The 14437-nt window shown below is 39.4% G+C and overlaps 1 protein-coding gene and 1 pseudogene across 1 annotated transcript; both read left to right on the top strand.

The window, feature by feature from the left end:
- The first annotated feature begins 1526 nt into the window (after positions 1-1526).
- Positions 1527-2585, top strand: LOC148850701 (uncharacterized). Its single transcript, XM_088945645.1, has one exon. It carries the CDS (start codon positions 1527-1529, stop codon positions 2583-2585), a length of 1059 nt encoding a protein of 352 aa, XP_088801771.1.
- Positions 2586-4675: 2090 nt separating this feature from the next.
- Positions 4676-5431, top strand: LOC148850702 (secreted RxLR effector protein 161 pseudogene; annotated as a pseudogene).
- The last annotated feature ends 9006 nt before the right edge of the window (positions 5432-14437 follow it).

The following is a 14437-nucleotide window of genomic DNA, read 5'->3' on the forward strand; positions in this document are numbered from 1 at the left end:
CCAGGCCTGGGCCCGGGTTGGGCTATGCACTTATGATAAGGGCTATAGTTTAGGCACAGGCCCAAGGTTTTGGGCCTAAAACATAAGCCCTAGCCTAGGTCTATATGGGCCCGGGCCGGGTTGGGCCTGATTCTAGGCCAATGCCACTCATATATAAAACATTACATATCTATATATTAAATGACATAACATGCATATAAACTTATTTTATACATTATATAATATAAAATATTACATATAAGATAAATTATACATATCATGTTATAATATATCTATATATATATATATATATAATATAATATAATATAAAATAGCATGTATTCATTATACACAAAATGTGTAAGTTTAAATATATGCGGACCAGGTTTGAACAAAAAACCTAGGCCCAAGCTCAGGATTTCTGGGCTGGGCCGAAATGATCACCCCTAAAAATGCCTAATACAAAGCTTGTTATGGTTTATATAATGATAAGAGAAGGAAGATATTACAATTTTGGATCTAAAAACATTATATCCAAATAACCAAAAGGACATTTGAATCAAGTAGACATTCATAAAACTAAAAGGAAAACTAGCATCTAATGGTGTATGGCATGTGATCTATTGGCGTGAGCTGTAAAACTAAGGGATATCCCTTAAATTCAGGGATAAATCTCATTCTAAGTTGTATGTAACTAGGAGAGGTAGAACCAGAATTTATGTAGAATTAGGAGATGTTTGTATATATATTTCTCAACCCCAACAAAGGAAATAATAAGAAAAAACAGAGGAAGAGTTTCTCAGTCTACTCGAGTTATCATGGTATCAGAGCATACCGATCCATGATAAACTTGACGATATGATCGCTGTGAAATCTTGGTCGTCGGCAGGAGGCTCCACCCGTTGCTATTACCACTACAAATCCCTGTCGCTGCGAAATCTTGGTCATCGGGAGGGGACCACTACTATCTCCGCAGCAGGTTCAGATCGCTGCGAAATCTTGGTCACCGGGGGGGTGACCGCTGCTATTACCGCTGCAAGTCCGGCGGTGGCTCTACCCGCTGCCATTACCGCTACAACCCCGGCAGTGGATCTATCCAGAACTATCGCGAACCCTAGGAGGTTGGCTACTATTATTGTCGTTGCAAGACCGACAGGTGCTACTACCGCTACAACCCGCTGATAATCATGTATGATTCGGAAACCTCAAATCCGTTTGGAGAACAACGGCCTAATCCTACCCTCACTGAATTGACCACCAGAATGACTGAACTTCTGCACAGACCGATCTCAACTACAGAAAACTCCGCTGCTCAGATCGGTATCAAGTTGGACGGCACCAACTATGCCCTTTGGTCCCAAGTTGTTGAGATGTATATATCTGGCAGAGGCAAACTGGGATATATTAATGGGGAACTACCTCAACCTCCACAAACTGACCCAACCTTTTGAAGGTGGCGCACCGACAATGCTATTGTCAAAGGTTGGTTAATTAACTCCATGGATGTATCCTTGATTGGTAACTTTATTCGATTCCCTACAATAAAGATGGTGTGGGATTCTGTGGCTACCACGTACTCTGATGGCAGTGATACCGCGCAAGTATACGATCTTCGGCGCCGTGTGACCCGCTTGCGCCAGTCTGGAGGGTCTCTTGAAAAATACTATAATGATCTCCAAGGATTGTGGAGAGAATTTGATTTTTGCCGTTCGAATCCGATGGAGTGTGCGGTGGATATTCAACGGTACAATACTCTCCTTCAAGAGGAGAGAGTGTATATCTTCTTGGATGGCCTTGATGATAGACTAGACAAAAATTGGGCAGATGTACTCCAAATGAATCTGTTTCCCACTATTGAACAGACTTACGCACATGTTCGAAGAGAAGCTATCCGACAGAGGGTCATGACAACCGGCAACCATATTGAAACTCCAAGAGCAGTTTTTGCCTCTAAAGGTGTTAAGACTGGGCAACCTACGCCCTCTTCAATGAGCTCTCTGCCTGCAAGCATCGAAAAATTTGGTACGTCCTCTAAATCTCGAGCATCTTCTAGTAGTACTAAATGCTCTCATTGTGGCAACTCAAAGCATACCCGGGAGAACTGCTTCAAGCTACATGGCTATCCCGACTACTGGCATGAACTCCAAGCTCGGAAATGCCAAGACAAGGCTGAAACTAGTGGTAAGGCTGCAATAGCTACAATAGAATCTCAACTCTCATTCGCACCACAAGGAGAAGTTCACCTCTCAGATTCAGGTAACAATCTTCCCAACAAGACCATTGACAACAAGGCATGGATACTTGACTCAGGAGCCACTGACCACATGACTTATGATGCTAATGACTTTTCAAAGACTTCACCACCAAGACAGACTACAATTGCCAATGCCAATGGGGTAATCTCTCAAGTCACAGGAGCAGGCACTGTGACCTTGTTACCTGCTATATCCTTGAAAAACACCTTGCTTGTTCCCTCGCTCTCCCACAAATTACTATCTGTTAGTCAAATCTCCTCTGATCTGAATTGTGTTGTGCTCATTTATCCCACTTTCTATCTTCTTCAGGATATTCTCACCAAGGAGATAATTGGGCGTGGTACTAGATGAGGGGGGCTCTATACATGGATGATTTTAGCACAGGTCAAGCGCATCATACACATCATCAGGGTAACACCAAAGAACAACAAATTTGGATTTGGCATCGCCGGTTAGGACATCCATCATTCGGTTATATGAGACATTTATTTCTAGAGTTATTTTCAGATATACAGCCGCGTGTTTTTCAATGTAACACTTGCACTCTAACTAAGAGTCATAGAACAATCTATCCCTTAAGTATGAATAAAAATCAAGTTCCATTTGCTTTGATTCACTCGGATGTGTGGGGGCCATCCCAGTGACTACGGTCTCTGGATTCCGATGGTTTGTAATCTTTGTTGATGATTGCACTCGCATGACATGGTTATATCTGCTGAAACATAAAGATGAATTGCTGACTATCTTTCAATCCTTCCATATAATAGTGAAGACTCATTTCAAAGCACAGATTCAGGTACTTCGGTCTGATAACGGCGAGGAATACATGAATCAACGGTTCCAAGATTATTTTCGGGTCCATGGATTACTTCATGAAACTTCCTGCCCCCAAACTCCACAGCAGAATGGCATTGCAGAAAGGAGGAACCGGCACATACTTGAAACTGCTTGCGCCTTGGTACTTGGAGCACATGTACCTAACCGACATTGGGCTGATGCTGTTACTACCGCCGTGCATCTCCTTAACCGAATGCCCTCACGGGTCTTATAGTTTAAAACACCTTTACAAGCTCTTTCATCTCACGTCTCATTGCCATCTGTTTTGATGATTCCACCTCGAGTTTTTGGCTGTGTGGCGTTCATGCATCTACATCCAAATCAACATACAAACCTGGATCCACGGGCAGCTCGATGTATATTCTTGGGGTATGCGCTACACCAGAAAGGGTACCGATGTTATGACCCAGTCACCCACCGTACCTATGTTACCATGGATGTCACCTTCCTGGAATCTGAAACCTTCTACTCTCGTTCTACAACCAATTCTTCCCTTCAGGGGGAGAGTCAGAGTGAAGAACATAACTTGTCTTTACCCAATTGGCCGAATACGAGTGCTTCAGAAATGGTGGTAACTGAAGCAACCAGTAAAGCACCTACAGAGACTACACCAGAAGTATCTACAAAGACATCAACATCGGCATCGCCTTTACCAAGAAAAGAAGTAGAGAGCCCAACTTTGCCAGTACCGGAAAGCCCACCTCCTGAGGATATCCTGGAAGCACGTGAAAGCATCCCTGAGGTAACCTCCCCTACCACTCCTTCAAGCTCTAACAATACTTCGGCTGGCTACACCTTACCTTTCAGGCATAATCATGGCAAATTGACAAACAGATATTCTCCACATATTGAGGATAGGAGGACAAAATATCCAATTGCCAACTATGTATCAACAAAGAGACTCACCAAACCTCTAAAATTGTTTGTGCAAGAATTGTCCTCTAATCATATTCCCACTAGTGTCCAAGAAGCTTTGACAAACCCAAAATGGACTCGGGCCATACAAGAAGAGATGGAGGCACTACTGAAGAACAAGACATGGACCCTAGTCACCTTACCTGAAGGGAAAAGACCAGTAGGGTGTAAATGGGTATTTTTCGACAAATACAAGGCAGACGGGGCAGTCGAGAGATACAAAGCAAGGCTGGTCGCAAAAGGATATACCCAGGCACAGGGCGTAGATTATCAAGAGACTTTCTCCCCAGTGGCCAAGCTGAATACGATCAGAGTCTTATCATCTCTTGTCACAAATCTTGATTGGCCACTACACTAGTTCGATGTGAAGAACGCCTTCCTCCATGGTGATCTTGAAGAAGAGGTATACATGGACATCCCACCTGGTTATACAGCGAACTCCAAGAAGGTGTAAGCTACAACAAGCACTATATGGACTAAAGCAATCTCCACGGGCATGGTTTGGGAGGTTCAGTCTTGCGATGAGAAAATATGGCTTCCAGCAAAGCAATTCAGATCATACACTATTCTTAAAGCACCAATGAGGAAAGGTGACAACCCTAATAATATACGTGGATGACATGATTATCATAGGGAATGATTCAGGAGAAATAGCAACACTGTAGAAGCAATTGGCATCCGAGTTCGAGATGAAAAACTTAGGTGGGATAAAGTACTTTCTAGGGATTGAAGTTGCTAGATCAAAGGAAGGCACATTTCTGTCCCAACAGAAGTACACCTTGGACTTATTCTCCGAAGTGGGACAGTTGGAGTGCAAACCGGCAGACACACCTATTGTTCAGAACCATAGACTTGGAGAATACCCAGACCAAGTACCTACCAATAAGGAGAGATACCAAAGACTGGTGGGCAAACTCATTTACCTTTCCCATACCCGCCTAGACATCGCCTACGCCGTCAGCATAGTGAGTCAGTTCATGCACTGTCCAAACGAAGACCACATGAATGCTGTAATGCGAATTCTTCGATACTTGAAGTCCTCACCCGGAAAAGGACTCATGTTCTCAAAGAATGATCATCTAAAGATAAAAGGATACACAGATGTAGACTGGGCTGGAAATGTCTCAGATAGAAAATCCACCTCGGGGTGCTTTACATTCGTCGGAGGAAATCTGGTCACATGGAGGAGTAAGAAACATAAGGTCGTGGCCCTATCAAGTGCTGAAGCTGAGTTCCGAGGAATGGCTAAAGGGCTGTGCGAGCTACTCTGGCTGAGAAGACTAATGGCTGAAATTGGTTTTCCCCCAACCTCTGCAATGGACCTATTCTGTGACAACAAAGCTGCCATTGACATCTCTCAGAATCCCGTCCAACATGATCGAACAAAGCATGTGGAGGTGGACCGACATTTCATCAAACAAAATGTCGAAGACAAAACCATTTGATTTGCTTTTGTCAAATCTGAAGACCAGCTGACAGATATACTTACAAAGGCTGTATCCAATAAAAACTTCTACAACTCACTTGGCAAGTTGGGCATCCAAGATCTGTATGCACCAACGTGAGGGGGAGTATTGGCGTGAGCTGTAAAACTAAGGGATATCCCTTAAATTCAGGGATAAATCTCATCCTAAGTTGTATGTAACTAGGAGAGGTAGAACCAGAATTTATGTAGAATTAGGAGATGTTTGTATATATATTTCTCAACCCCTACAGAGGAAATAATAAGAAAAAACAGAGGAAGAGTTTCTCAGTCTACTCGAGTTATCATGATCTAGCTATAAGGAGATTTCTCAGCAAGGAATCTATTGGTGGGTTGGTTATGTAATTCTAGTAGTTAGCAAATAAGGGTGGTGTTTGGCATTGATGCTGTTGCTTCAAAAAACAGTGACACATCAGTGCCACGTTGGAAAAATCATTTCTTTAGAAAATGGTAACATGTTTAAAATTATTTTTTCCATAAAAAATAGTGCTTCAAATCATGCCTTGGAAATCATGAAGACATGGTCTAGAGAAATATCGACTTCAATGTTTTCTCAATTTGGAGCTTGTCGCAGCCAACGAGGACAAGATGTGGCAGTGAAGTGGACTTCCTGTAATGGGTACTAGTGTTGAAAATAAATATGGAGCACTGGTACCAAATAGAAGGTGTTGCTATTGCCATGGGAAACATCTTACCTGTCAACAATGTTTTCAAACAAAAAAAAGACACCATTTTTTCAAAAAATGGTGCTTCCAACCTACACATACACAACACCGCTTTCTCAGAAAATGGTGCTATATATGCAGCATCAATGCTAAATATATACAAGAATGATGATAAGTCCTAACTCATCACATGCTATTTGCATCACGCTAGAATCCATGGTTTTTAAAACCAACCCGAAGACCGAACCGGTTAGGGTACAACACCGCTTTCTCAGAAAATGGTGCTATATATGTAGCATCAATGCTAAATATATACAAGAATGATGATAAGTCCTAACTCATCACATGCTACTTGCATCACGCTAGAATCCATGGTTTTTAAAACCAACCCGAAGACCGAACCGGTTAGGGTACAGTTACTGGGTTGAATGGTCTGACCGTTCAAACCGAGCAATCGACCCGTTCTGACAAAAAAATAAAAAAAAACCGATCAAAACTGTTTAAATGGTTAACCACTCGGGTCAATGATTTGCTGACCAAAATCAACAGTTTTTATGGAAAATCAGATTTTGGGGAATGTTGGAATCAGTCACCTAACCGATTCCCAGTTTTTCTGATCCGACCATCCGGTTTTGAAAACCATGCTAGAATCTTATCCTTGTCGCATCATACTCCTACGATTCATCGCAACTATTTTCTTGTTCATCGTCGCTTGATGCGGTCTCATCTTAGCTAGTCATTCTTATCATAGCCACCGGAGCTTCTAATTGCATCACATATCAATCGACAAAAGTGGATTAGGGGAAATATTAAGCATTAATTAGGATAAAATATATTTGATTGTGTCAACTAGGCTTAGGCTTAGTTTGGAAAGAGTGCAAATATAAATATGTACAGGGCAAATTTTATTATGATTGTGTTTGTTTTGGAAGAAAAAGATAAAAAAAGGAAAGATTTTCTTTCAAACCAACAGATTACCACCCTGTGAGCTTCTAGGTCACTTAAATATGCCAGTACTTTGTCCCCTAATCCACTGATGGTAAAATAGAAAAAAATGGTAAAATTGCAAAACTGTCCATTTATTGTTCTATATATGCCTATATGGTAATAAAAAATATCAAAAGAATAAAAATAACTATTTTAAATCAAGATACCAACTGGTTGGTTGATAAGATCTAATGGTTGAAGCGGTAGACTTAGGATCGAATCTTAACTACACTTGGGTTGGGGAAGTTAAGGGTTTGGTGGCTTGGTAGGAATGACAATAGGGCGGGGACAAAGCTATCCCCATCCTTGTACCCACGGGGATCCCCATGATCCCCATTCTGCATAAATTTTTATAATCTTAATTATTATATTTTTGTTTTTTATTTTATTAAAAAAATAAAAATGAAATAATTAAAATTTACAATTTATTAAAAAAAGATTCAAACATATTTTTAAAATATTAATATATAAACGTATTTGTAATATATAATGCATGCATACATAGATAAATAAATATTAGTGGGGGATCCCACAGGGCGGAGAGGGTGAGGAGTGCTCTCCCCGTCCCCGCTAACGGGGATGAAAATTTCCCCATCCTCATGGAGTGGATTCCCATGGGGATTAGGGAAATAGGGAAAATTGTCATCCCTACATTATGGGCTAGTCCCTTATAAGGGCGGATTTGGCCCTCCAATAACATTGTGACACATGGCATCTCAGAATAGCTAGATGACACCTAGACACCATCTAAGTGATGATTTGGAGTACTAGATTGCAGCTCGTCTTTACCCTGACCTGGCAACCTACCTTTACTACCAACTTAGCGACTTGCCTTCACTATCGACTTGGCGACCTGCCTTTACATTGACCTAGCGACCTCAACCACAACTTAGGTTGACTTGCAACACCTCATCCAGGGTTAGCTTGTAGCACCTCGTCACCGCCTGAAGTGACATCGACACGAGGAGTGACATCCCTCGAGAGCTTGCCGACTTGATTGGGGACTAGGCGATGACCTGCGAGATGTGCTCACCAACAAATTCGACATGCATATCCTAACGCTCCCAGTGGTTACCTCCGAGGATCTCGGACTGATTAGGCACGACCTCTTGGAAATCTCGGATGCGGTGCGTGAGGCCCAAACCAAACAATGCCTATATAAAGGCACCAACCCCAATGACACAAGAAAGGGGTGAGAATGCACATTTTAGCTCTCATACTTTATGATTTTTTAGCTCGCAAACTACTATGAGAGTACTAACTTAATCATCGGAACGACCTCACCGGGTTAAACACCTCGGGTCCTCTAACATTGATTCCTTACAGGTTTCTTTGAAGAGCTACCCAGCTCAGCAATCAACCCAGCTTGGCACCCAATCTACCCCCAGCTCGGCATCCAAGTTCTTATCCAGCAAAAATCCTCCACTTCGACCTCTGAGTCATTGGCCACTTAGAAGTAGTCCGAACAACAGGGTGCTGCCAAAAAAACCTTCATCAATTGGCGCCGTCAGTGGGAAACGCTACAACAAGCTAAGTTCTCACCTCTAAAAAGATAAGTCTTTATCTTCCAGAAAGCTAAGATCTCACCTTTTAGAAATTAAAGTTCTCACTTTCTAATTTCCATTTTTTATTAACTCAAAAGCACTTTTGAGCAGCATCAATACTTAGAACGAATACCGATTACTGGGGGAAAACGCATCTGTGATGAACCTAGAGAACTCCCCTATGACAATCAGACAAGTTCAGGCCAAACTCAGCATCCCCAGTGCCCTAGATAAATACCCCGCTACCGCACATGAACGCCCCTCTCCCTGGGGTAGAGCCATTAGCATTTCCCGTCGGATTGAAGTGCAGCAGTTCCATGAGATGAAGCATGAATTTCCAGATGTGAGCATGGGAGCAGCTCGATGTATTCATGTTGATGCAGAATAGGCAGCAGTAGAACAACCTTAACAACCAGCAGCCTGGCGACAAGCACCTCGGAGTAAGGCTGTCCCCGTAGGTCGATCCAGTCATGGTTTCCCCAGAAAGTTGATGACCAACAGACTAAGCAGCTTTGTCGACATTATTTTAGCCCGGATAAGCCTCATCAGTCCTCTTCGCGAGGTCTCCCCTATAGATTGAACCCTTCGCAGTTCCCATAGGAGTTAGCGGCCTACGAACTATGCGAATGTCCTTGCGGGTTGAGCCCCTCAAGGCTCCCGAGCGAGTTGATGACCTATAGTTAGTAGAGCTGCTCCCGTAGGTCGAGCTCTCTATGGATTCTTGTAGGAGTGGACGACTGGTGTCATTACGAGGCTGATGCAATGCAGTCGTGGCCCTGAACTGCCGGCTTGCATCGACAACAACATTATACCCTTGCAAGGGGGGGGGGGAGAACATGTACACCATGGTTTCGCAAGCACTCGCCCAGGAAGATAATCCCACGGGATGACGTAGAAGTAGCCATATGAGAAGTTACTATAGAATGACCACCCACGTAGGCGGAAAGGTCAGGCCGCACATTGACCAAATAATATTAAGGAGAGTGGACTAGGAAGTCGCTCCCAGAGCCTAAGGGCTAAGGTGCCGAGCTGATAAAGACCTCGACACAACTTGAGACCCAGTCGCCCCTTCGGCATGGGAAAAGTCAAGAATAAGGAGAGTGGACTACGAGTCGCTCCCTAGGCCTAATGGTTTTGGTGGCAAGCTGATAGAAGAACTCGACACCACACAAGACCCAGTTGCTTCGGCATGGGCAACCTAAACCCTAGTCACTTCAGTAGGGGTAACCTAAACCCCAGTCACCTCTCTGGCATGGGAGAAATAAAAAATGGAGGTAGATCTGAGAACGATGCATCCCTTCCTCAGATTTGTTCCATCAGATGGGAACAAAATGGTGTCGATATGAGACTGATGCATTTGTTTCTCATATCTGCTCCTCCATATCAGAAAAAATGGTGGAAAACTATACCTGCATCATCGTCGATAGAGAACAATATCAATGATTGTTTGAACGTTGCAATGGCTAGAGGAGGTCCAAGGAGGGAGTTTTACATTGATGGGGAAGACGATGGAATTTTACATCGATTTCGTCGATGATAAATTTCCACCAAATATCGATGTAAAACTTGGGCATGGTGGAGTTTGATGCTGGTTTACGGTGTAAACCAACACCTCAAACAAACATATGCAAACTCGAACCGGAATGTAAAGTTTACACAGTTCGAGTTTCCACCTCAAACAAATGTGACCTTAAAGTTTGAAATGATATTTGCTTAAATCATTTATTAAATAAACATTTATCTCTTTTTGAGTAAGAATCATCTCTTGGGAGAAATGTGTTTTTTCACTATTGAGCTTTTGTGGCACCTATACAAAACATTAAGGCTGTATTTAGTTGCAATGCAAATAAATTTGCACTGATGCAAAACTATGATAGTGCAAAAGATTTGAATGTAAATTCTGATCTATTTTCATTCTAAATTTTACTTTATTTTGTTTGATTGCAGTACAAATGAAGTAAATCAAGATCTCAAGCAAAATAAAGTAAAACCCAAAACAAAATTAAACAAGAACTTACATTTTTTTTCATTCATACTCATACATTTATACTAATACAAATAAAATTGCACTGCAACCAAACACAGCCTTGTTAAATAAACTTCCATGGAATTAAACTGCCGTTTATTTGGTCAAATGTTATGCAGGTAATTAACTGTATTCACCTGTATTATTTTATGTTGAAATTTACTTTGGATAAGTTTTTTTTTACTCTTAATTTTTCAAAAACTTATTCAATAATAATTTTTGTTCCTTTAATTTTGACAGCTTTCCCTCCTGGTGAGAAAGTAATTTGATCAGGGGAAAGTTAAAATTTTGATGGATGGATTTAAAAGAGTCTCATAGTTCGTGTAAACACTAAATTGTCGAAAATCGAGGAACTTATTATATTACAAAATATACCAGGATTTTGTGACTTTGTCTGAAAGTGAAAGCTGGATTTTTCAAAAAAAAAAAAAAAAAGAAAAAGAAAAAAAGAAAGTGAAAGCTGGTTGCTTTCAAGAAACAAACAGAACCGGGAATCACGTGATTTCTGAATGTACATCTACTCACCACACGGGTCTTTTCTGCCACGCGTGCATAAGGGATATCCTTCTCTTCCTGTTTTCAAATTAATTAACTAATAATTTATTTTAATTAATAAACTCTCTTTTCATGGATGAGAACTAAAAGGAAGGCGTAAGAAGTAGTTTAAGTAAAAATGCAATAATAAAATTAAGGAAATTTTAGCAAATTATTAGGATTAAACTCGTAAATAAATAAAACCGGAGGAAGACAGCAAGATAATTAGGAAAGTCTCAGCTACTTCGGATAAATTATTTAGAGTATTGCAGTTGTGTTATTCGCATTTTGAATATTAATATTAGCTTTTTGGATTTTCACTAAATACAGCTTTTACTTTCTTGAAAAAATGAGACCGATCACCAAAGCAATGTCCCAAAACCCCTCGGGCATTAAGTTAAGAATATAATTTAGGGTTCGATTATGATATCAAAAAGATATGATATTGGAAAAACTTTTGACCAATCAATTTGTATCATAAATGTGATAGTCCATTAGGTGTTATTTATCAAAATTTATGGATGGATTTTGATTGATCAAAATTCTTCTTATACCATATCTTTCCTGTATCATAGATTTTTCTATAATTTATAAAATATTTTACTTGATAATGATATAACTTTTTATTTTCATTTCCACTAAGGGGCATTTTTTTTAGGATTTTGAGAGGGGAGAATTCCCATTGACCAAAAAATCATATGTTTTTTTTTTCAGATTTATGTGGAGATCATGGAAAGTTTATTTGCCTGAGTTCCACTTACCTAAGTAAGTGACACTCGTCTCCTAGGTGGATAAATAAGTTTCCCACCTTGAGAGAAAATTGCCAACACTTGAATGGGACAAAAATGCCCCTTGTAATAATGAATTTTTATGACTAAAATAGTCATTATCTTGTTTACATGGAAAATAAAAGAACATGGGTAAATGCACTTACCTGGGTAAATCTTTTCTGTGAAACACTTACCCAAGTAAATAACTTACCAAAAAGCGAACAGGCCTAAAAGATTTGAAACAGGACATATGCATTTGTAAACTTAATTTAATCATCCTTTCAAAGAAGCAGTTGTTGATAAGTGATAATTTAGTTATTCCAGAACAAGATAAAAAAACTTGGGCTTTTTTTTCAGTTTTTCATCCGAGAATGTATTGGGCTACCCATTGAAGCACAAGTACTCCTTTCTACATAGTACGTATGGAGTGAAGTATAAAGTATAAACAACTGGTTCATGTAAATATGCAATGAATCTTGGGCTATGGCGCCAGGTTTAGGACCTCTGCCCCATCGAAATCTCTTATCTACACGACTTTTCATTAATGTTCCATATGAAATGTATTGTAATTTGGACTCATATAAAGATATATAGGATTATACATTATTTATTTTTAGATGTTTATATGTACTAATAAGTGCGCACAAAGCATATGACAATTTTGTATGATGATGATAGTAAAAGTATTTTATAATTTTTTTACTTTTGTATGTTTTCATCTTTGGTTTTTATACTTTTGAGATTGAACTCTTGATTCACCACCAATTAGGAAAACAACTCTATTTTGAGTTTGATTTTAAATTTATATTTTATTTATATATATCATTAATAAAAACAATTATTCTTTATTAGACTTATTTTTTTTAATATGATCAATTAATATAAGATTTAATTAAAGGAATTTAAATAAAGATGAAAGTGATTATTGAATTATATTTCTGTCCTTATAATGAGAGAGGACCATATTAAAAAAAAATTGAAATATTCTAATCAAACCACAGTTTCACACTTTTTAATAGTGTATATATTATCAAACCAGTGAAAATGAGACCACCAATTTCATCTAATGGTACTTATTAACAACTTCTCCGGTTCTTCCTTCACAATTTGAATAGAAGAATGACGATTATATAATGACATAAGAAGTCATGTGCAGCGTGCAGGCGGATATGGATGGGCAGATGGCTGGAAGCAAGTGAGAGGCCACATCAAGTGAGCAGTGAGCTCACTGTTATACTCTATAAAGCACATTAAATAATACTGAAATAAGCTTAGAGAGAGATGCCCAAGAGGGATGCATGTATATTAATTTCTTTTATTTTATTAAGTATATCCATGTTATAGATATAATTATTTCAAATTTTAATTTTATCACATAATTGTTTTTTCTTTTTTTTTTTCTTTTTTTCTTTTATTTTTGTTTGTGTTCTGTATCTTTTTTTAGGGTATGTTTGGTTTACAGTTGAAATCGGAATCAAAATCCTTTAGAATTGAAATCGGAATGGTCTATTTCCACAGTTTGTTTGGTTCAGATAGGAATGAGAATAAGAATTGGAATCAGTAGGAGTGAGATTTCATTCCTAAAAGAGGGGCAGAGAATGGCCATTCCCTCAAACGGGAGAATGCCATTCCAGCAGGAATAGGAATGGGATTTTGATTCTGCCCAATCAAACAGTTGGAATCGGAATAACCCCTTCCGATTCTGATTCTTGACCCCTATTCTTGTGAACCAAACGGGGCCTCAATATAATTTCTTCCTTGCCAAAAAAAAATAGCACATCCTCATTATTTTTTTGAGTTAAAAAAAAAAAAAAAACTCTATGAGACGACTACATTTGGAAAGGTCCTTTATTTGATATCATTTCCATTCAACTTAACAAAGCCTTGTCCAACCATATGAAATCAGTTACAGATCACTATCTACAATGGATTGTTCTTACCAATGCATGCTTGTATCTGGTCCATATTGTGCAAATCATACATTTCCTAATAGTTGTAGCAAACATAGACCGTCTGGTCATGAGCTATTGCTTGGATGTGACAGTTATCTTATATCATGGGCACATTGTTTTTTGGTCATGAGCTATTGCTTTCCAAACAAAATTTTAATGGTTTACATACATGCATACATACAACTTCAAATCTTTTGTTTACGTCTACCCATAATACACTATCCCGTAAATTAAGAACATCTTCCCCTACATAATACTATATAGGAAGATGACATGTTATATAAGGAGATTTGGGCAAAATCTGTGCTAATACCTAGTCCACATTGTGCAAATGGTACATTCTCATTTGATATATCTATTTAATGCCTAACAGGGACCACCCGGATTGCATTATTTTACGTGGTATCAGCTCTCTTGGGTTTTCCGTTTGAATTGAACCCACTGAAATGCCAAATGCCAGGATTTAGGGCAATAAAAAAGCCATTTTCAA

Source organism: Nelumbo lutea, chromosome 5 (genome assembly GCF_056320005.1).
Source record: "Nelumbo lutea isolate HS-2025 chromosome 5, American lotus-T2T, whole genome shotgun sequence".
Taxonomy (NCBI): domain Eukaryota; kingdom Viridiplantae; phylum Streptophyta; class Magnoliopsida; order Proteales; family Nelumbonaceae; genus Nelumbo; species Nelumbo lutea.